At 32.7% G+C, this 24,460-nt stretch overlaps 1 protein-coding gene across 1 annotated transcript; it reads right to left on the bottom strand.

Annotated features, from left to right (window-relative positions):
* Positions 1-2,146: 2,146 nt before the first annotated feature.
* Positions 2,147-24,460, bottom strand: LOC139488253 (uncharacterized). Its single transcript, XM_071273746.1, has 10 exons — positions 24,280-24,460; positions 19,645-19,782; positions 16,586-16,690; positions 16,138-16,208; positions 14,179-14,251; positions 12,594-12,692; positions 11,463-11,699; positions 9,984-10,104; positions 8,148-8,214; positions 2,147-7,461 (listed from the first exon to the last, which is right to left on the bottom strand). Exons 1-10 carry the CDS (start codon positions 24,424-24,426, stop codon positions 5,229-5,231), a joined length of 3,291 nt encoding a protein of 1,096 aa, XP_071129847.1. The 5' UTR covers positions 24,427-24,460; the 3' UTR covers positions 2,147-5,228.

Consider the following 24,460-nt stretch of genomic DNA (forward strand, 5'->3'; position numbering starts at 1 on the left):
ACAAACGTGCAACTAATGACGAGGTAAAATATGGTCCGAGTTATAGTCTCAGATATAGTACATAATACTAAGTATAAATGTCTCTGTCGTTGTGTTGATTTTAATTTTTACCAGAATTCTAATTTCATTTGTTGTCGAAAATTCTTGTAATACTTTATTATTTATTTACATAAAACATGTGAAGAAATCCAGGAAATTAATAATTCGTCATTTTTAATACAATTATCTTTATTAATGCACTTGTAAATAAAAAATAAATAATAAATTGTGAGAACTGTTTATGCTGATTAGCTAAATATCGGCAATGTGTTTTTTTTTAATTTAATTAATATTTATACACAATGCTAATTCATCATACACAATGAGGTGTCAATAGAATAGAATAATTGAACACAACATGTTCAGGCAGGAATTAAGTTCATCATACACAATCAGGTGTCAATAGAATAGAATAATTGAACATAACATGTTCAGGCAGGAATTAAGTCATTTTATCATGTCTTCAAATATCTTAATATTAATTCTAATATGCTTCTTTCGCTTTGTAAACAACACCGTGTGAAAATTCATAACACATCATGGCTTCCTATATCCACATACAGTGCTTTCATTTTGTCAAATCGTTTAAAGTACAATGTTATGTCTTTTAATCTAATTCTCCTACAACAGAAAAAAATATTTATTGGTAGTGTAGCTACCCGTGAATTTACAATGAAGGCAGACCCCCCTTTTTTTGGAAAAAAATTGTGGATTATAAATAATGAAGCACTAAGGCATGACTGGAGCAGGCCTTCATAGGCAGTTGTTGTCCACCCCCTTATCCAAATTTCTGGATCATTCATACATGGTTTACATAATAACAAAACTATGAGAATCATGCAAATAAAAAAAAGGTAAGGGCTTATTAGCTCATCTTCAGTAAACCATTAAATGATAAATTGTTTGGCCCAACGCCACTGGATATGACCGCAGAGGTCCAACCCTGAACAGTTGGGGCAAAAATGGACACAATATTCGCACTTGATACAGGTCTGAATTTGGATTGTAAATATTTGATACATAAAAGGTTTCTGAAACAAAATGAACTGTAGTCAAAGAACTTGAATTGGTTATGTGATTTGAATTTATATTATTATTTTTTGCTTTTGTGCAATACACTATGCTGTTGCAAATTGACCCCCTTAAAAAAAATATTTGAAGAAATTTTCTTTTTAATTTCTGTTTTTATCCTCCCCCTCCCCTTTTCCCAAAAAAAATTTGCAACCATCATAACCAATTTAAATACATCATTCAATTCTTAAAAAAGCAAATGACATATATAATCATGGCTAAAATTTAATTACCTGCATCAGCATATTTAAAATAGTAACTTATGAAAATAAATTGACAGGTAATCACCTCAAGGCAATACAACATTACTATATACTTTCTTCAATAACAGTGTAAGGGAGGTAATTGTCAATGTTGTGTTTGAATTACCTCCCTTACACTGCATTTAAATTATTTTGTACTTGTCCATTAACCAGGACACACCCTTGTTTTTGCCCTTTTTTGCCCCTAATCAATTTGAGCCATAACCCCTCACAAAATATCTTCTGACGACGACAATGTGATACCAATATACATGGGCGGATCCAGCCATTTAAAAAAGGGGGGGGGTTCCCAACCCAGGACAAAAAGGGGGGGGGGGGGGTTCCAACTATATGTCCCCATTAAAATGCATTGATCAGCCAAAAAAAAAGGGGGGGGGGTTCCAACCCCTGAAACACTCCCCCCTGGATATGCCAATGATATAAGACCACAATTCTTTTTCTAGAAAACAAAGGATTGTGCAGAGCAATACTGAAACCTTTGTTATTGTTGTGCCACACTAAAAGCCTATTGAGATTTTGGCAAGTTGGCAGGTACAATATATGCAAACTTGTGTTCTTTTCTCCTATGTGTGTTGTATCTGTGTCAGTCAAATGATGTCATAACACTCAAATCTGTGACCCTTTGCTCACTCACAAATCTCACTTAAAGTCAGTCCTAGACATGTTCTAAATCAGAGCCGAGCAATTTCTGCTACTACATGTAGTATTCTTTAACACACAGAAAGAAACCAACTACATTTCTCAAAACAATATGACCATAAAAGAAGTTTTACTTTGTAGATTTTTAATGTTTTATTTCAAAATTTTCCAAAAAAAAATATTGCAACCACTCAATACAACATACTAAACCATATAAATACATTCTGCATCCTATTTAACATAAATAAATAATGTATACTCTTGTACAAATATTGCAACTCGATTTACAAAATATTCTTCACAAACTAATCAATATACACTTTCAACCATATCAGCAAATAATTTACAAAAGTTTTCTACACCCCAAAAAAACATGTTATTGTTATGAATATACAAGAAAACAAGGAAATAATTCACGACCTGTTAAACTTTATGAATAATCTTGCCTTACACAATACAAAACAAGGAATTTAAAAATTACCTGGTATTATATAATACAAAAATTCTATGAATTGGAAAATGTAGATTGCAGATAAGAAAAGTACATTTGTCCTGAAATTTTAAACAAAGAAAGAAAAGGTTACTGTAAGTCATAATTGGTTTAATTAATGCAAAAAATGCCATTAGGTGTAGTATCTAATTCAGATACCTGATACATTATATATAAGTATGCAGATTATCATGAAATTGCAAAAATCATCTCACAATTTTGTCTATTCTTCACAATATGATATGTACACAATTATTAACAGTAATAATAAGTTCCTAAATTTTGTAGCAATTTAGATCTTTAACCATAATTCAAACTAGTCTTAAGTTTTGCTCTGACAGATGTTTTGTTTAGGACTTGTTGGTCTCATGGGAAACATGGAAATTACAGACCCAAACCCAGACTAGCAGGTATATCAATCTAAAAATTTTCTTATAGAAAAATATTACATCATTTAAATGATTTGAGATACAAACCTACAATCCACAACAGATTAATATCTAAATAGCTTGAATCTAAGCCAGCTTGAATTATTCAATCAAATAAAAAATCTCCATTTAATGCACTTTTCTACCTTCTCACAATTTATTGGTCCCTAAAAATTTGCAAAACATTTTATACTTATGATGCTAACACACTGATATGTGTGACCTACTGTGCAGCAGAATATAAATTATATAAAAATAGTATTAATAATCCATTAAGAAGATACTGTAAACATAAAGATAAACAAAACTGAGGGAATTACATCAACTCCAAATAGATGCCCCAACATTGCCTCCTACTCTGCATGTTTGACCTGTCATGGAATCCATGCTAAGTCAAAATGTCAAAATCAGGAATAGAAGTCTAGGAATCATTTGTAAAACTACAGATCAGACTAATAATTTAGTATCTCAAGTTGTCAGACTGTGAAAGCATAAAACAAATTTGAGACATTTTATCAGGCAACCAATTTGTGATGGTGACCTTTAAACATGGGTAGCATCAATTTATTAATTTAAGTACCTATTCCTCACAACTCTTGATCGAAAAGGTTTTGTGTAAGCCTGTTAATGAAGTCATATTTGAGTAAACATGCACAAACATAACATGTAAATGTGAAAGCCATATGACTCAGCATTATGGTACATGTATATTCATATTTATAAAGAAAGTTTTTAATAATTGTTAGATGTCCAGATGTGCAAGAGTGATTAAAGATAAGTACTTCTTATGTCATGGATAATTCAGTAAGTGATGAGGTATATTATGTTTTGCAATGATTGCACCATAATACATACTGTAATTTCAGATATTATACCCACGTTTTTATTGATGTGAATAATGCAACCCAGTAAGTAATGCAAAAATATGAACTCACATTCTTAATAAAAAATATAAAGAGCTGTATGCAGATTTCACCGAAATCAAAATTATCAATCTGATGCCCTTTCTTCAAAAATAGCAATAATTTCTTAATTCACAGTAATTTGCATAAGTAGTAGTTAATTTGTCAAATTCATCAGCTGTTCAAGCACTCATATATTTCTATGTTCACTTATTAATAAAAGAATAAACCTGTTTTAAAAATAAATTCCACTCTATTATGTGATCTTGTTGCATACACATACATCTCTGTACTACATGTACTTATTTGTGATCTTGTTGCATACACATACATATCTGTACTACATGTACGTATTTGAAGATATAACTTACAATAGCCTATGCCCAAAATAACATGCATTAAAATGTATAATGCTGTAGTGATATCTGATCTGATGATTATGGAAGTGTTTAATGACCTTAAATGGCCCTAGCATGCTCTGCATCTGATCTGAGACAATATATATGTGAGAAAATGCCAGCATGCTTTCTCAACACACTAAGTCCTCTTGCAGCTACTGTGGCTGCAACATGATCAAATCCAATCAGAGACCTTGCAACCTTTCAACCTAGTCTAACCAACCTAAGACCTTGCAAGCTGTAAACATGGTTTAATCAAACCTGACATTTTGTAACGGTTTTTGAATCTGACATCTCATTTTTAAGGACTTGTGACCTTTAAAAAATCCATTTGATTTGAATATTTTATTAGCTTAAGAGACATGGTGACAGTGTGAATTTTTAAATGTTACCTGGTGACCTTAGAGGGGTACCGTACTAGAGCCTCTGCCTCTCTAGTTCAAGATGTATTAACCATATCAGTTCGGATGTAGATGCAAAATGTGGACATTGACTCGAAATTTATAATGCTACACCATTCAGATAGTAACAGGTAAATCTTGCATAGTATCTTACAGTGACCTACCCAGTAGGCTGCACTGTTGGTTATTTATGTTGTTAAAAATTCAATACAATTAATTCTGCACGGCAGCATGCCAGTTTTATCAAAACCGTAAAATTATTACTATGAAACTTAATAATTTTTGTGTACACTTTTTTAAGCCTTAACTTGCTGGATTCAAAGTTATTTGTTTTTAGCTATTTTCAAATTTTGATGATGTAGCAAGACAATTTATATTCCCAGGCTACAATTGTCTACACAGGAAAAATAATTGGTTTACAGTATTTTCTTCTTTTTATCATGAAAATTAAACATACAATTAATAAAAAAATTCAAACCAAACTTCCATACATTAAAACAAAAAACATATTTATATAAATTAATACATGTACAAAAATCCCTGAATGACTTGAATATAAACATTTGTATAGAAAAATACATTAAATATCATTAATTACTATCTACGCTTCTTTCGAAGATTAAGTCCTTTCCCGAACCATCCTGGACATGCTGGAACGGACATGCTTCTCATTAATTTAGGTTTTTCTTGATCTTCTTTTTCATTATCGCCTTGACCTTCCTTTTCACCTTCACCTTGTTCAGTTTCATCTTCAATATCTATAACAATAGGATTAGATACTTCTGTACTTTTGATTGCTACAGGCTCTTTATTCTGGATTTTGGAATGATTTATATCAATATTTCTTGGAGAAGTTTGTGAAACAATGTCCTCTTCTTCTTTTTGAATATCGTCTACATAACTATAACTTCTCTTCAGACTTGTTCTTGGTGATATACTTTCAGTCATCAGACCTGTTCTTGTAGGTTTACTTTCTACAGTCTTCAGACCCGTTTTTGAAGTTACACTTTCAATTGTCTGTTTCTCATTTTGAGATCTTTGGTAATTTTTATCACAGTTAGGAGATAATGATTGCATCTGTTCTTTATTTAAGTATGAATGATCTTGTAATATTGGTTCTACCTTCAATGCATTAGTCATGTGATTAACTGGTACCAAACTATTGACATTTCTAGCACTATATGTTCCATTAAGAACTTTATCCTGTTGGAAACCAGTTAATCCATTGCTAGGTAATATAGGATTAACACTGTTACCTGGCAAAAACGCATTTAAATAATTGCTAGGTAGCAGACCATTCATAAGATTATTCTGAAAGACTTGCGGCATGTAAAGCGGCGAAATATTGTTCATTGGAAATGCAAATTTTGCATAGTCAAAAAATGGCATTAAAGGTGCCATCGGTAAATTAGAAATGTTTGTAAAATTTGGCACATTTGCACCCTGAGTAAAGGAAGAGGTATGATTTAGCACACATTTGCACAGATGTTTATGCTGATGGCAAACTGGACACAGTAATAAATACGTCTGGCCATTCAACGCACATTTACATTTATCGGGAGTGTGTCTACAAAACTGGCACGGCATTAGCTTATTGTAGGGAGACTGACATTTACATGATGTTTTTGATAACCCACACACACTACATTTGGAGGACTGACATTTACATGATGTTTTTGACAATCCGCACGCACTACATTTGGAAGGACAATCCAAAATATTTGTTTTACAATCACATTTATTGAGAGGATTTCTACATAGTAGACAAATAGATGGAGTTGTTGATTTTTGACACGAACATGGATGTTTTTCACATTTACCACACGCTGGTGGTTTCCTCTTCTTTACAGGTTCTAGTACGGTACATGGACAGTCACCACTAACACCGTGACAGTTTGGACAGAATGATTTCCTAACCCTTCTTCCTCTACTGCTCTGTGTAACAGTTGTAGAATTAGTTATAGGTTCTGAGTTTCCTATTTTTGAATCATCCTTTACATCTGGACTACATTTTTCGTTATTAAGGACTGAATTTGTTTTTGATTTTCTAGGACTAGCAGCACACTTTTCTTTACAAGGGACAGTTGCTGATTTGCTTCTAGAACCTAATTTTTGTAAGTCTTTTTGTAATGTCACTTTGCCATGAGAATTAGAACAATTTTTGTTTACATTATTTTTTTTGACACTATTATTTTCCAGCTTAGGGCTCTTTCCACCGAATGTTGATAAATCTATAGTTGGTTCAACTTTGACCTCTTTCCTTTGATTATCACCTTGATCAACATATTTCTGGAAGGCAACTTCGCCAAACTTTATTTGTTGCCTACCGTTTGGTACACCAGGTAGATACGGAGGTAACGAATATGGATTGTAAGGATTTAATGGCGATTTTGCCCACATTGCATTATAGCGGTAGAAATTCTCACTATGATTTTTTTCCAGCGCTGTTTTGAGTGCATGGTTATGGTGAATTAAGGAATGATCTAAAGGGCTATGAATAAAATGATTTTGATTATGATATTTCTCAGATTTTACAACAGATAATTCTGTATTTAGTTTTTCCTGAGTATTTATTCCCACAGAATAGTTTGTTGAGCTTCCTGCTACAGATGTTGAAGGAAGTGTTTTCATATCAGTCAAAGCTGTGTTACTTAATCTTGCTAAATTTTTATTTCTTTCAGATTCTGTTGAATTTCTACGATTTGCATCCACTGAATTTCTATGTCTAGTTATATCCTCAATGTCTGGTTTTAGCAGAATCTTTTTACTTGTAGTGTCATTTTCTTCTTCATGGAGTGGTGTTGCTAGAGAAAATAATGGGTCTTCTTCCCTACAAGAAAATATTATATTCTTATTAGAATTTTTTGTGAGCAATCATTTTTGTTTGATGCTAATCTTAAACTAGAGACTCAAAGGAAACTGAATTGCTCATTTCAAAAATACATAAAACTGTATTAAAGTCATATGATTATTTTATATGGTAATTGTGAGGGAAAGATCATTTAATTCTTATTAGTGCATTGCTTTGATAATAGGGGAACAAAATGAAGAACATTAGAACTGTGAAATTATCAAGCAATGTATAACCTACTTATACTGTGGAATCATTTATTTTTCGTGGGTATCAATTTTTCATGGACTGAGGAATACTTGCACGTTCCATGGATATTTGATTTTGTGGTTTTGCCAATATTTGCATACAAAGCCTATATAAATTTGTAATTAGTTGAACATTTAAATTTGTGGTTTAGCTGTTCCCACAAAACCTACGAAAAATTGACATCCAACAAATAATAATGAATCCACAGTAACACGATATAGCTGAAACTGCCCCTGCATTTAATCAAGCAATATCTTTTCAACGATGCTCCAGGAATAAATATTTTAAAAATTCAAACCCTAATTCAAAGATTGAAGAGCTGATACACCAAAAAGTATAACCATACCTGGACAAAAATTAGAGCTACATTGGTTTCATATAAACTGTTTTGTTGATAAGTAGTTAACGATACTTACTCAAAATACTCAGGTATTGAATACCCAAGATGCCTCATCACTTGTCTCATTACATCATCACATCGACCTGTAATAAAATATGAACAAATTGAAAAGATATGTAATAAATATAAAAAATGGATTTGCAATTTTAATAAATATATACAATTCAAATTCGAAGGAAATCAGATGTAAAATTGCAGGCGCGTAGCTCCCTATACGCCAACACGCAGTTGCGTGCACATCAATTCGGCATGCAAAAAAAAATGGCAAAATAAAAATGTATAAATTAAATGTTTACAGGAAACACATATTGTAATCGCTTTTTTAAATGATGTAATGTCATTAAATAGCGGCATTTGGTTTCAAAATTAAAGTTTTATTGGAGATGAAAAGACTAACAGTAACTTGCCTCTATTACAAGATTTGAATTTGTTATCATCTCTAGTAGTTTCGGGGCAGTACGGTTTAACTGTTTGGACTGCGATGTACCAATTGACACTAAATTTATCAGTACCCTTCGATATCGTTGAAAGTATGCCGAGGCGATGTGTTCGACAGACTACCAGAGCCAATCCCCCCAGCAAACACGCTAAAACAGTATTGGAAAGTCTCATTATATTTTGCGTTCATAGACCACATGATAATGGAACTGGAGTCGCGTCTGATATCATCAGGAAATCGCTTCTATGCGCATTATCTGCTTCCTCGTGTTGTCGGTAATACAACAAACGAACAAATCTCTGCATTGTTTGAGACATACGAAACTGGCCTGGCATATAATTTGTCTAATTCAATCGGGAGGTCGCTCGATGGCGAACACGAGTGCTACCGCGCGCGGAGAGATCGTTCAGTGTACTACATCTGTTGAAAACATATGTATGATTAACCATGAACAACTACAGCTAGGTTATTATCACTAGCATAACTGCATTATATTCATCGGGATTTCAGTGTGAATATTGACAAAGTAATAGAGACGTTCCCGAAGAGCAGATTTTGGACAATTTTGAGTAAATTCTGTATCACAAAAATGTGTTGCTTAAATATTCAATTAATCATGCTTTACTCTATTTAGAAGTCAAGATTTCTAAATAGTTTTGCATTCATAAATTGTTTATAAGTCCTATGTACATCACAACATGTAGCTCCTCTTTTAACCGTCCAATGACCGAAAACCGAAAGTAGTTGCTTGCAGATCGTTTCTTTCTAGCTACGCCCCGGAATTGAAATGATTCTAACTGACACGAATGATTGACAAATTTACTGGATGACAGGTCAAAAATAATAAAATAGTACATAATATTGTGTTATATAATAGTGGAAATAATATACACCAATGAGCTATCTATAAAAATATATATTTGCAGTCGAATTGCATTGACTGTATAATTATGACGTCAATAAATAAAACAGGTTCATGGAATTTTTATATCGTTAGTTCCAAATCCAAAGTCTGCATACAAGTAATTAGAAAATTTGTGATACATTGAATTTGTGGTTTACCTTTACCCTCAAAAGTTGGTATTTCATGAATAATAAAAAATCCACATCATAATGATACTCATATTAAGACTAAATTATAAAATATTGTTTTTTAGTGGTCTGATTTTACGTAATTTTTTTTACAAGTGATCTTGTATCATGGACATTAACCCTCTCCTTCTATCACACACCACAACCATCATATGTCAGTGGCGGATCCAGTCATTTTAAAAAGGGGGGGTTCCCAACCCAGAGTAAAGGGGGGTTCCAACTATATGCTCCCATTCAAATGCATTGATCGGCCAAAAAAAAGGGGGGTGTTCCAACCCCCGGAACCCCCCCCTGGATCCGCCACTGTATGTTATAATTTACCATTGATTTTTGTAGTAGCAGCATCATCTCTTGGTGTCCACTGTAAGTTTATTATATACAATTGTGGTCTGTTCTTCTTGTTTCTGTCCATACACCACAAACATGAGTATTTTTTCAGTATCTAAAAAACAGACAATATAGCCTTATTAAGAAAAGATTTCAATATATGGTGTATACTTTTAAAATCAAAACTACAAGTTCAACTAATATTCTTGAGAAAGTATTATCAGTATTATAAAAATTTACTTTACGCTAAGGACCTAGACATAAGATGTGAATTTTGTTCATTGCTGAAGATAAAACTTTGACCTATAGTTGATAATTTTCATATGTTGTCTGATTGGCAATCATACCACATTTTCTTATCCATCTTATCATCCAAAAATACAGGATTATATCAGAACCAACATTGAGACTAGATCCTAAACACAGGATTATATCACATCTATCAGAACCAACATTGAGACTAGATCCTAAACACAGGATTATATCACATCTATCAGAACCAACCTTGAGACTAGATCCTAAACACAGGATTATATCACATCTATCAGAACCAACCTTGAGACTAGATCCTAAACACAGGATTATATCACATCTATCAGAACCAACCTTGAGACTAGATCCTAAACATAGGATTATATCACATCTATCAGAACCAACCTTGAGACTAGATCCTAAATACAGGATTATATCACATCTATCAGATCCAATCTTGAGACTAGATCCTATACACAGGATTATATCATTTCTATCAGAACCAACCTTGAGACTAGATCCTAAATACAGGATTATATCACATATATCAGAACCAACCTTGAGACTAGATCCTAAACACAGGATTATATCACATCTATCAGAACCAACCTTGAGACTAGATCCTAAACACAGGATTATATCACATCTATCAGAACCAACCTTGAGACTAGATCCTAAACACAGGATTATATCACATATATAAGATCCAACCTTGAGACTAGATCCTAAACACAGGATTATATCACATATATCAGAACCAACCTTGAGACTAGATCCTAAATACAGGATTATATCACATCTATCAGATCCAATCTTGAGACTAGATCCTATACACAGGATTATATCATTTCTATCAGAACCAACCTTGAGACTAGATCCTAAATACAGGATTATATCACATATATCAGAACCAACCTTGAGACTAGATCCTAAACACAGGACTATATCACATCTATCAGAACCAACCTTGAGACTAGATCCTATACACAGGATTATATCACATCTATCAGAACCAACCTTGAGACTAGATCCTAAACACAGGATTATATCACATCTATCAGATTCAACCTTGAGACTAGATCCTAAACACAGGATTATATCACATCTATCAGAACCAACCTTGAGACTAGATCCTAAACACAGGATTATATCACATCTATCAGATCCAACCTTGAGACTAGATCCTATACACAGAATTATATCACATGTATCAGAACCAACCTTGAGACTAGACCCTAAACACAGGATTATATCACATCTATCGGCAGCTTTTGCAGCCTCTTTCCACCTGTATGGACATTTCATCCCTCCCTTCTCTCCAAAATGTACTATAGTATCCTTCAGTGGCTGTTTACAGGTGTGACAATTCCTGTCTGTCTGGTGACGTCTCACCCCTGTCTTCTCAGTCACATCAAACAGTCGGATGTACTCTTGATGTGGCCGGCAACTGTAACAAATCTGAGAAAGACAGTTAGTAGAATTATTAAATATAGTAGTATAGATTGATTGTGTGGTAATGCTTAACATGATTGATAACCAAGATGATTGGTGATGGTGTTTGAAAGTTGAAAGTTAAATGCATATTGAGGAAGAGAGAGCATAAAATTAAATCCTGCATTGTACTAGACCAACAATCTAAGACCTTTTTTTAATGTGCTACTTCAAAATGTGCTCACATCTTACAACTCGTGTACTGGAGAAAAAGTTCTTTCAATATACTGACAAAGTATCAGCAAATAGGAAGATTTCTAAATATCTGAAATGCACTCAAACAAATAACTCATCTATGTTAGACTGTTGACCAAATAATAAGTCATTCTGTTACAGTAGTATTCAAAAAGGTGTGACAGATATATTTGTTAGAAGAATGGACAGACAGATGGACAAGGTGCACACAATCTAGCCCCGACTGGAGTGGGATAAAATTACTGCAAATTCAGAAATTAAATTTAATGTGTGCATTTATTATCGCAATTTTAAAAGATCAAAATGCAAGATCAATTCTTGTAATTTCATGAAAATCTGCATACAGATAAATGTATCAGATATTAGAATGTTAGTTCTTATCATAAAGATAATAACCATGTTACATGTTTCACATTAAAAAAACAATTCTCAATTTAAAAAAGTATTAAATATATCAATTTTTTTCAAAAATATGCTACACGAAATGAAGGTGTGATTTTCCAGAGAATTTCTAAATCCAAGGGACATAACTCCTGTAAAACTAGTTGCACAGTTCAATAAAATATCAACAGTACAGCATAATTGTGTATAGATGACATAAAGATTATAAATAATTGCAATGCAAGATTATTGAATCCAAATTTCTTTCCTGTTTACATAACTTACCTCTATGTACATATTGCCATGGATTTCTGATAATTTTCTTCTGTTAAGACCACTTCTCATGTGTAAACCATCACAGTTCTGAGATACAACATGTGATACCTGGAATTAGAGATATCTAATTAGTTAAATAACTTGACAATGAACCTATAAAGTTTCTTATACTTGAGACTTCAAGTTGATGTCCTCCTGAAAATGGATCATATTTTCCACTGGACACTTAATAACAAATAAATAATAACATTGACTTTGTTGAATAAAAGAATCAAAAGTGCTTGTAAGCACTGAACGGTAAAGATTGCTTCAATTTTATCAGTGGGAAGTACAATCAAATATTATATTGGTTGTACTGTGGATTCATTTTTATTCGTGGTATACCAATTTTCGTGGGTTTCGTGGGTCACAGCGAACCACGAATTTAAGAATTCAACGAAGAATAATCCCGAGAAATGTGTATGGAGTTGGATGTTTATTTCCGGTTATGTTATGCAGTTCTAGTATAGTGTTGACTAGCGATAAACATTGTAACATAACACATGATTTTTATTGAAAGAAGATACAAGTATTTTGATTAAATCTATAATAAATATATCGAATATCAGTGATAATTTACTTTTTAAAATTGAGTAAAATTGTTCATGGAAAATAACTGCAAGTTGTTAATTACCGTGTCATAGTTTGTTTTACCTGTGATTAAAAATCAATAGGATTAAGTACAGGGATATTGCCCGTAGGTAATATTGTTTATGACAGGAACATTTATTTTCACACGTTATACTTATATCACTGTTTATTATATCGTGATTAGGGAAATTAGCTTTCAATCATAAAGTTTTGAATGCCTTATAGAATTCAGACAAGAATTTATAAATTGTAAAACAAACAAATAATTAGTTGTCTCTGACCATTATTGTAATCGAAGTTATCAATGAACACTTTAACCTAGAATGACCAATTAAGCGAGGATTTTGACAATTCAAAACTTTTTCAATGAATTCCTTCTTTTTTGTTTTGTTTTATTATTGATCGAACCAAGGATGTTATATGATCTCCTAAATCAAAAAGAAATCCACGAATTACGTATCTAATTTTTTTTGTTGTAATCAGCGATCCACGAATTTACGTATACCACGAAACGTCTTTTTTTCTCTATCCACGAAAATTGATACCCACGAAAATAAATGAATCCACAGTAGTTGATTTAACAGCAATTCTAGACAAAGGAAGATAACTCCAATTTTTAAATTTGGATGACTTTAACAATGACATCATTTATAATTCTAGAGCAAATATTAGATTCCTGCACCTTGCAAAAATTAAGTAATTTTCTTGACAAGTGTAACATCATTTTGTGCCTTTAATATCTGAGCATATATTACATGGAAAAAATTCTGGAAATGTTCATGGATAGGATGTATAGAATGTTATGATCAATGCACTATATTTTGTGTATCAAGAAAGGTAGTGATAAGTCTTGTAAGATTTAGATATCAAGTCAGTCCCATAAGATTTTGATTGCATTTCATGCAATCTTTACCTAATAAAAACCTGTCAGCTACTTTATAAACAAACCTCATTTTATACTTACATGTCCTTCATCTTGTAACTTCTTGATGCTCATATGTGTCAATGTAGGCTTGGCATCACACAAATCTTGAGCTCTGTAATATTTAATAATGGGTGAAACAAAAATGTATTTTCTTTGGACACAATTTGCAGCTCACACTATCACATTTCCATGATCATTGAACAATAAATTCTTGGTCAAATTCTAATTTGACATACATCTAATAAAAAGCTTGCTCAGAGTATATACATGTATGTGTAAGAAGTTTCAATTTGGTGTATCCACATCTTCATGATAAACTTTCATGATCCTTTAATATTGTATTTATCAAATCTTAAAATTAAAAGGTGTCCAGTGCCTTCTATAAAAAGTGTTTTACAATGATGGAATGGATGATACAAACGAATTTAATGTGTATGATTCCCCTATATATTTTAACTTCAAACTTGATGTATTTTTGATTTACAGAAAGTGTTTTCTTTTACAAATTTGAAATGGCATCTGACATGAAGAGTCATTCTGAGGGAAGTGATTAACCAGGGATCTCCATGGCCTGTTTAACGATGGAGCCCCGCCATCGTTCAAATGTCTTGCGCCATCGTCAAATGACTCGCGCCATCGTTAAATTGTCTTGCGCCATCGTTAAATTGTCTTCCGCCATCGTTCAAAACTTCATCGTTTTTTGTAGCCCGACGCCATTTTTTTATCAATTATAATCAAATGCAAGTAATTGCATAACCCTTAGGCTTTTTATGTTATAATCCAATACAGTTCTAACGCCCGAGGGATATCCGGATTAAGATCGCTAATTACTTGTACCTGAGCTTGTACAGGTAGATCCTGAGGGTAGATCAACAAACCAGACAGGAGAATACTATCTGAGGATAGACGATCCATTTGTCGAAGTAATCAACTAAGTTTCAGCAAATGATTATGATCATTTAGATTAAATAAATAAATTAATAAATTAATCCAGTTACAAAGAAAACAGTTTAACAAGTCGAAAACGTGCTTTATTTTGACTTACGCAATCAGCATCCCCCTTTTTTAAGAAGTACAAAATAAGACGCAAAACAGTAAATATTATTTCATCGTAAATAACTCGAGTACTGCTTTAACGATAATTTAGAATTACTTTAAAAGTTTAAAAGTAAAAACTTAAATATTTCCTGTAAAGAAATATCGTATCTAAATTCCGAATTCATTTCGTATATTACAATCAAATTGATACATCCGCGTTTCCGGTTTCTATTCAGACTCGAAAGATGCATGTTGCACAGCATCAATTTTTCCAGATAAAGTCATTAAAAACCTTTTCATTTGTCAACGTTTGCTTTACAAATCTCTTTAACCTTTTACATAACCCGTACGAATTGTTTTGTTGTTGCTGCAATCAGCCATACCGGTAATGGGCTCTGAATTTGACAGTGTCCACGAAAAATAAGCTCCACATCAGATGATTTTTAACCCCCATAACAATTACCAAAAATAAAAGAAATCTGCATGGGGACCTTCATGACAGCTTTTGGTCATTCTTGACTAAGGGGGGACCATGAAGACTTGGCATTTGAACGGTTAAAAACGGCAATAAATGAAAATATTGATACTTCTAATTCTATAATGAAAATTCAAATAAATATAATTTAAATAAGCAATGAATTAGCATGTTCACCATTCCTTGTATGGAGGGATAAAATACTTCCGATCGCGCTACACTGTACAGCGTAGACAAGGTTTGTAATGGTGAAAGTTCCTCCATGGTTCAATTTTCATCCATGGAGATCCCTGGATTAACATTGTTTTTGTTGATTACAGTTATCTCCCCTTTCCAAAAATTTATCTAGGCTTTTGTGAATCTTAAAAACATTAGAAGCTGTAGTGAGTTCAGTAGTTTTGCTGTTTATTGATGGTGCTGAAATTTGAACTGCAAGAAATGGAAGATGATAAAAATTGAATAATGTGAGCTTTTAGAAAACCTACTTGGGTTGTTGTCCCTTTTGTAGCAGTGTCCAAACTCCATTTGGTCCCCTGTAATCTGGTATAGAGGCTGCCTGTAGAAAACATAATTATATTCATGAAAAATTGTGTTTATGTGTTGTACATTAAACACTTTCGGGTTAATTCAGAAATTCATACACAAGAAATGTACAGCATGCGACACTTAAGACTGTGATTAGATAATTAAAAGGTCCTTTTACATGATGATCAATCTGTGTGGTGAAGCTGGCTGTTTCAAAACTTTTTTCATTATAAAAATATATTTTTTCTGTTTGAACTAAATACCATTTTGTCTCTTTAGAAACGCTTGTTCTCTAGCATCAACACAGAGCTCTGAATTTTTTAACGTAATTATCTACACAGAGACTGAGACAGAGAGCTAGTTAAATATGAGTGTGTGTTAATACTAGGATCATGGAAAGAAACTTACCGTACTAATCCCAGCACCTGTATATACGACTACTTTATTGGAATGTCTTATAGCTTCAGCTAGTTCTTCACATTTCAACTCAAGTTCCTCAGCAGGATCTTCAATCTAGAACAACATTTTATACAATTAAGTACATAGACAGAGATACATTGTTATATAAAATATAAAACGCACACACCACAAACAAACCACATCTGGGTGGGGCATAAAAAATGTAAACTATGTACAAAGACTAGTTAAATTTATGTTTCAATTTAGTCATCAGTAATTTAAATCATTCCTTAAATTTCTAGTCAGGTAAATAATATTATGAAATTTTAGGAATTCCTGCAATATTTGGTCAGATGGACGCTTCATAAATATAAGAACAAGGTGTCTTTCCATTTGCACAGCAAAGGGGTAGGTCCAGTAAGACCCCTTTTTGGCCCCAAAATATAGCAGTTAAAACGTAATCTTGTAGTTATTTATTGGACAGTAAAATGCTTCTGCTACATAAATATGGGCTGTTTTTTTGACAATACAATGCACATATATCGGGTACTAGCACCATCAAGTCATGCTAAACAAGTGAAACTGCGAGCTACTGCTCACTGATGATACCCCCGACGCAAGTGGATAATATTAATAGTGTAAAAATATGCAAGTGTTCGGTACACAGGAAATTGTCGAGTGATGAATCTGAAAACGCATCACACGGTATAGCTGACTTATATAAATCCTGAAACCAAATTTCAGAAATCCTTGTATTGTAGTTCCTGAGAAAAATGTGACGAAAATTTTCAACTTGGCTATCATGTGTAAAATCATACAAGTGTTCGGTAAACAGGAAGTTGTCAAGTGATCAATCTGAAAACGCATCACACGGTATAGCTGACTTAGATAAACCCTGAAACCAAATTTCAGAAATCCTTGTATTGTAGTTCCTGAGAAAAATGCGATGAAAAATATTCATGGGACGGACGGACTGACTGACGGAAGGACAGACAGAGGTAAAACAGTATACCCCCCCTTTTTTAAAGCGGGGGTATAATAATTACTGAAATCTTCACAATTCTAGCATTTTAGTTACTTTTTAGACAGTCTTCGTGAAAAACGTAAGTGGCCGCATTCGTGTTCATCCTTAATATTGAAATGTAAGTTGTATTTGATGATAATACATAACATATATAAAGGTTGAGGATGAACACAGATGCTGCCACTTTCATTTTTGACAAAAACCATCTGAAAAGTGACATTTTCGGCATATTTGGTAGATTTTTCATAATTGAGCTTGAATCGGATCATTTTTAATGAATAAATGAGTTAAAATCTTTCCCCTAAACTAACTGAATCAAATGAAATGACCACTTAAGTGTTTAAAAAGTGGTCAAAATCTTTCGTCAGATGAACCTGAAATTTGAGGCCAAAATCAGTCCTTACCGGACCTATTCCTTTGCACATTGCCAATAACATCATGATTTTGAGTAATTACATCTTGTATAGACATCTTGGCCAATCCTAATAAATCAGGCTGTTAGTCATCTAGTGGCCTTTTATTGCTGATTATGCTGTATAGGATTTACTCATTGTTGATGACCTATAGTTGTAATTTTTTTGTGATTTGTTGTCTTATAGAGAATGGTTTCATTTGAATCATACCACATCTTCTTATTTTTATATCATATTGTATTATGTCAACCAATCAAAAATATTGGTGACATATTGCTTTTCCTCTGTTTCTTTTTCCCTATTATTATTATTATGGCACCCTCAACGAAGTTTGGGTGACATATTGTTATTCTGTTTCTTTTTTTTTTTTTAATGTCAACCTGACAGAGGATTGGTGACATATTATTGTTCCATTCTTTTTTCTTTTATAATAAATATTATTTTTATTCCAAAACTCTCTTGCACAAGGGAAAAAATATACAACAAGAGGCTGTCACAACGACAGCAAACCGGATTTATTAATATTTATTTGTGTCCTGGCAATATCACAAGAACCATTACTGATGAATGGTGAAAGTGAAAATCATCAATATCAAATTTGACCTCCATTTTGTCATCAGTATCAACATCTTAAAATTTGAAAAGCTTAGATTGAATGGTTCATGAGTAAATGCAACAACGTGAATGGAAACGCCATTTCACAATCTTTCAAGAACCATAACTCCTGAACGGTAAAAGTCAAAATCGTCATTATTGAACTTGACCTCTAATTTGCCATCAGTAACAACATATAAAAATTTCAAAAGCTTTGGTTGAATCAGGTTCATGAGAAAATGCACGGACACGACTGGAAACACCATTTTTCAATCTTTCAAGAACCATAACTCCTGAACGGTAAAAGTCAAAATCGTCATTATTGAACTTGACCTCTATTTTGTCATCAGTAACAACATATTAAAATTTGGGAAGCTTTGGTAAAACAGTTCATGCGTAAATGCACGAACACGACTGGAAACACCATTTTTCAATCTTTCAAGAACCATAACTCCTGAACGGTAAAAGTCAAAATCGTCATTATTAAACTTGACCTCCATTTTGTCATCAGTAACAACATATTAAAATTTGGGAAGCTTAGGTAGAACAGTTCATGCGTAAATGCACGGACACGACTGGAAACTCCATTTTTCAATCTTTCAAGAACCATAACTCCTTAACGGTAAGAGTCAAAATCGCCATTATTGGACTTGATCTCCATTTTGTCATCAGTAACAACATATTAAAATTTGGAAAGCTTAGGAAGAACAGTTCATGCGTAAATGCAGGGACACGACTGGAAACTCCATTTTTCAATCTTTCAAGAACCATAACTCCTGAACGGTAAAAGTCAAAATCGCCATTATTGAACTTGACCTTCATTTAGTTGTCAGTAACAACATATTAAAATTTTAAAAGCTTTGGTTGAACGGTTCATGAGTTAATGCACGGACAACATTTGATTCCCGCCCGCCCGCCCGACCGACCGACCGCCCGCCCGACCGCCCGCCCGCCGTACATCCCCAAATCAATAACCGACATTTTTGTCAAAAAAATCCGGTTAATAAAAGCTATGTATATACATATTATACCAGTACCTCTAAAACTCTTTGTTTTAATGCTCCTCTTCTTTCTTTTAATTTAACCAATCTATTAGTTATTTCTGGAGATTGTGTCAAAATATCTTTATCTTCATCTGTTATATCATGGTCTTTTTTCTTTAATATTTTTGAAACCTGTAAAATTTCAAAAGTCATCTTTCAGTCTTAAAAGTACTAACTGTTAACATAGAAAAACAATCAAAAAATTGTTCAACTGTTTCTAAACCAAAGACTATATCATGTATATTGAAGTAAGCTTAAACTCCTTTAATAATTACTGATATTTGTGCATGAACTAAAAGCAGCAAGGACTTATTTGTATGAATTGTCCTTCTGATAATTTAGTTTTGTTAAGCTTCCCTCTATATAATTAATATATACATGTACGGTTCAATTAAAAAAAATACAACAATGTGTAAAAATTGTCATTCAAGGGTAAAACTAGGCAATGTTGACTTATACATGTAACACACTGTTATTCAGCTTTCCTTTATATTTTAAACTTTTCAGTCGGTGAAAAAGAAGGTTAATGTAATCCTATGTCCCCACAACATGTCATTTTGAGTAGAAAATTACTGTGGGTTATGAGAAAACAATTAAGAGATTTTGGTTATGCTTATTTATTTTTAGATCTTGCTGATCATTTTTTTTACTTATAAATCTTATTCATTATGAGAAATATTAAGATGCTTGCCAGAAAATGCAAAATTTAGGGAAAAAAATGTCATTCAATTGGATTTGGATTGTGATAGTTGACACATCATAGGTTTCTAACACAGAATGAATGTGGTCTTATGAACTTAAATCATTTTTGTTTTGCTTTTGAGCAATTCACTATGCTGTTGAATATTAATCCTCTCAAAAAAAACATATTTGAAGAAATTTTCTTTTTAATTTCTGAAATATCTGAAATGAGCCAAGAATTGACCCTGTTACAGCATTTTGTACAGGAGTAAAGTGAATATTGCATTGTATATTGTATATAGCATTCACTTAAGTTGATTCAATTACTATTCTGGATAAAGAAAGATAACTCCAATTTTCAAAGAAGATTTCATAAAGTATTGGTTTTAGGTGATTCAACAACCATTCTGGACAAAGAAAGATAACTCCGATTTATTTTCTTGAAACTACAAAAATGCTTGTTTTTGGCCCCTTTTTGCCCTTTATTCCTAGACTGTTTGCCTCATAACTCTTAAAATATATCTCAACCTTCTACTTATGGTATTAAACATTGTGGTAAATTTTCAGAACAATTGAAATACTTATACACAACTTATTGTCCTGACACTAGATAAAGGCTTGTTTTGGGCCCCTTTGAGCCCTAATTCCTAAACCTTAGAGACCTTAACCTCCAAAATCAATCACAAGCTTCTTTTTGTGGTTATAAACATTGTGTTAAAATCTTATTGATTTCTATTTACTTATACTAAAGTTGTCCTGACACTACATAAATGCTTGTTTTGGGCCCCTTTGGGCCCCTAATTCCCAAACCTTAGGGACCATAACCCCCAAAATCAATCCCAAGCTTCCTTTTGTGGTTATAAACATTGTAATCAAATTTTATTGATATCTATTTACTTATACTAAAGTTGTCCTGACACTAGATCAATCTGCACCAAAAACTTTTTGAACTACTAGTCCGAAGATCAATATTCTGACATTTTCTTATTGGTCCAAACAAAGTTTTGCAAAAACCTACTAGTCCGAATGAAATTTTACTAGTCTGGGGCATCCGACTAGTGGCTTACCGTGCAGACTGCTAGATAAATGCTTGTTTTGGGCCCCTTTGAGCCCCTAATTCCCGAACCTAAGGGACCATATCCCCCAAAATCAATCCCAAGCTTCCTTTAGTGGTTATAAACATTTTGTTAAAATCTTATTGATTTCTATTTACTTATACTAAAGTTGTCCTGACACTAGATAAATGCTTGTTTTGGGCCCCTTTGGGCCCCTAATTCCCAAACCTTAGAGTCCATGACCCCCAAAATCAATCCCAAGCTTCCTTTTGTGATAATAAACATTGTGCTAAAATTTTATTGATTTCTATTTACTTATACTAAAGTTATTATTCGGAAACCATCCGTCTTCGGACGATGCTGTCGACGACGACGTAATACCAAAATATGACCGCAAAAAATTGCATAAAAACACTTAATAAATTGGTGCATCTGGATTTACCTTGATCAGGAATGCTCATAAAGAAATAATTATAATAACAATATAACCATAATACACTCTATCTATTTGTCCACTATTACTGGACATGGGCATAAAAAAGGTTTCTGCAAAATTTTGATATCATAATAAAAAGTGTCTGATGCTAAAATGTAAAAGTGATTGTTGTATGATATCAGTAGTCAAAGCAGTGCTAATTATCTGGTCAACAGGTGCAGATTTGCAAATAGCAATAAGGTGTATGTAAATCAGTCTTCATGATGCATAACCCTGATACCCCCATTCATATATATACACCTGTAACAGTTGCAACCTGAAAAAACAATGAAACACTATAAAAATCTGAAAGTTTCAATTTCTCCCATGTGTTTAACAAGTTGTAACTGGAGAGCATGATTCTTCTTGCAAAATTGCATGTCTTCACCGGGACGTCTGTGTTACAAGGCAGTTCATCAACAGACTGAGCTAAAGAAGTACTTTGTTAGCTCAACTACTAACGGCGGTATCGGGATCATTCGTTATTAAAATTTATGTATATCTATTAAAAGTTAAATACAGAATATTTGCCAAATTTATATAAATAACATTCTTGGCTGCATTGTTACACTTTATTTCATAATTACTTTTAATTACTGTTGATTGAATTTTGATTGCGGATTAGGATCACTGTTTGTTATATGAATTGTCTTTGATGGATTAATAATAAAAATAACATTTTTCTCAAATAAAATAGTCAGCTTGGATGACTGATGTACAAATTGTGAGGCATGAAGGGGAAATTATTTTCGCATCTTGGCTTCTTTGATCTCAAGTGTGTTTTGACAAATTTGTTATATATGGAAGTGGATTATGGAACCGCTGCATTTTCCCATAAACTATGAAAGTGTACATGTGTATTTCTTGTGAAAAAATCATACATGTGAACCTCTCGACGGGAGTACAATAATTCCGTTTTCAGGGAGATCCTGTTTAGGAGAAAAAACTCCTGTGTAAAGGCGTGTATGAAATATTTCATGAATGAAAATTTTCAGACGCCATATTTGATCAATTTGACAGCTTGGGTGTCAAACATACTGGTAATCAACAATGTTTACCTCTGGCTAACTGCCGGTAATTAAATGAATTTAAATGTTTTGGGACAAATACAAAAATATAAATTTATAAATTATTTTAGCAATCTAGACTTCCTGTCAAGGATTAAATTGAAGTTTATAACATAAATCTGTCTGTTAAATATGTGAATGGAATATACAATATGTACAATTAGACTGGATAATGATAAAAAAAAAAAAGACTGGATAATAATTGTAGATGTTAGTACATATAAGATTTTATTGTTTTAGCTAGAGATAGCAAAACATTTACACTGTTTAAGTCTTTTTAAGATTTTTAAAAATATGACTTTCACAATGCTTTTAAAAAAGCCATGCAGTAGTATTGTTTTTTTAATTAATTTTAATATGAAGTTGCAAATATACATGTAGAGCATATTTCTTTCTTATTTGTCTATACAGTTACCAATGATAAGGAGATGGAGTCATGAATACAAATCTATACAGATAAATATAATGATTTATTTGCAGGCAGTGAACAATCATTTATCAAAAACAAAACAATTCTTCTTAATATTTTATTTCATTCAAATAGAAAGGCAATAAGGGTACTAAAACATATTACAATTTAATGGAAATTTGAAGAAAAAACAAATTCTACATCATACGGTTACATTTACGGCAAAATTTATGTCGATAAAAAACCTCCTGATCTGAGTCCTAATCTCCTGACCAAAATTTCCAAATCTCCTGAGTCCATCACATGTATGCATAATTTATTCTTCAGTTGTTTTACATTTAAAAATACAATATAGTGCTGAAATTCCGAGAAACTTATTTCCTAGTAATGTAATTTCATACAGATATGAACTAAAGTCCTCAATACCTTGAAGTCACAATATCTTGTAGTCCTGAAATATACAAAAACTTATAACCTAGTAGCAGCTACCTATAAACAACAATACATCGTAAATATTTGGTGAAATTGTAGACCGACTTCAACATATTCAATTATATATACACAACGCAACACTATACTAAAAAATAAAATCAGGGCGAACGGACTCCGGGCGAACAGGTATTAGGGCAAACAGTCTCAGGGCGAACCGGTATTAGGGCAAACCCAAACTAGGGAGAACCGGAATCAGGGCAGAAGGACCTGGATTCACTAACGGCTGACTATATATATATATATATATATATAAGTATCTACCACATTTTCTAAGGGAAGCAATCTCATAACAAAATATTAACTTATGTAACTCTTATGGCAACAGAGGTTACAAAACATGGTAACTTAATCATGGTGCACATTTTGTGTATATAAAGTTACTTTTATTTGGAGTTGTAAGAGTAAAATGTGTAAGTGTAGCTACAAAGTAGTGCTAAAATGTTTGCATACTTTTCTTATTTTGGCTTTATGTTCGTTTTCGAAAATAATTTGATTAAGTCTTGCTTCTTTTTTGGCCTGTCTGGACGATGTAAAGTCTACTTTTTGTTCTAATTTTTCTTGATCTTCGATTTCATCCGATTCCTCGTCGGACGACATTTTCACACAAAAGAAGTTATGTCGCTTACGCTAA

Source organism: Mytilus edulis, chromosome 9 (assembly GCF_963676685.1).
Source record: "Mytilus edulis chromosome 9, xbMytEdul2.2, whole genome shotgun sequence".
Classification (NCBI taxonomy): Eukaryota; Metazoa; Mollusca; class Bivalvia; order Mytilida; family Mytilidae; genus Mytilus; species Mytilus edulis.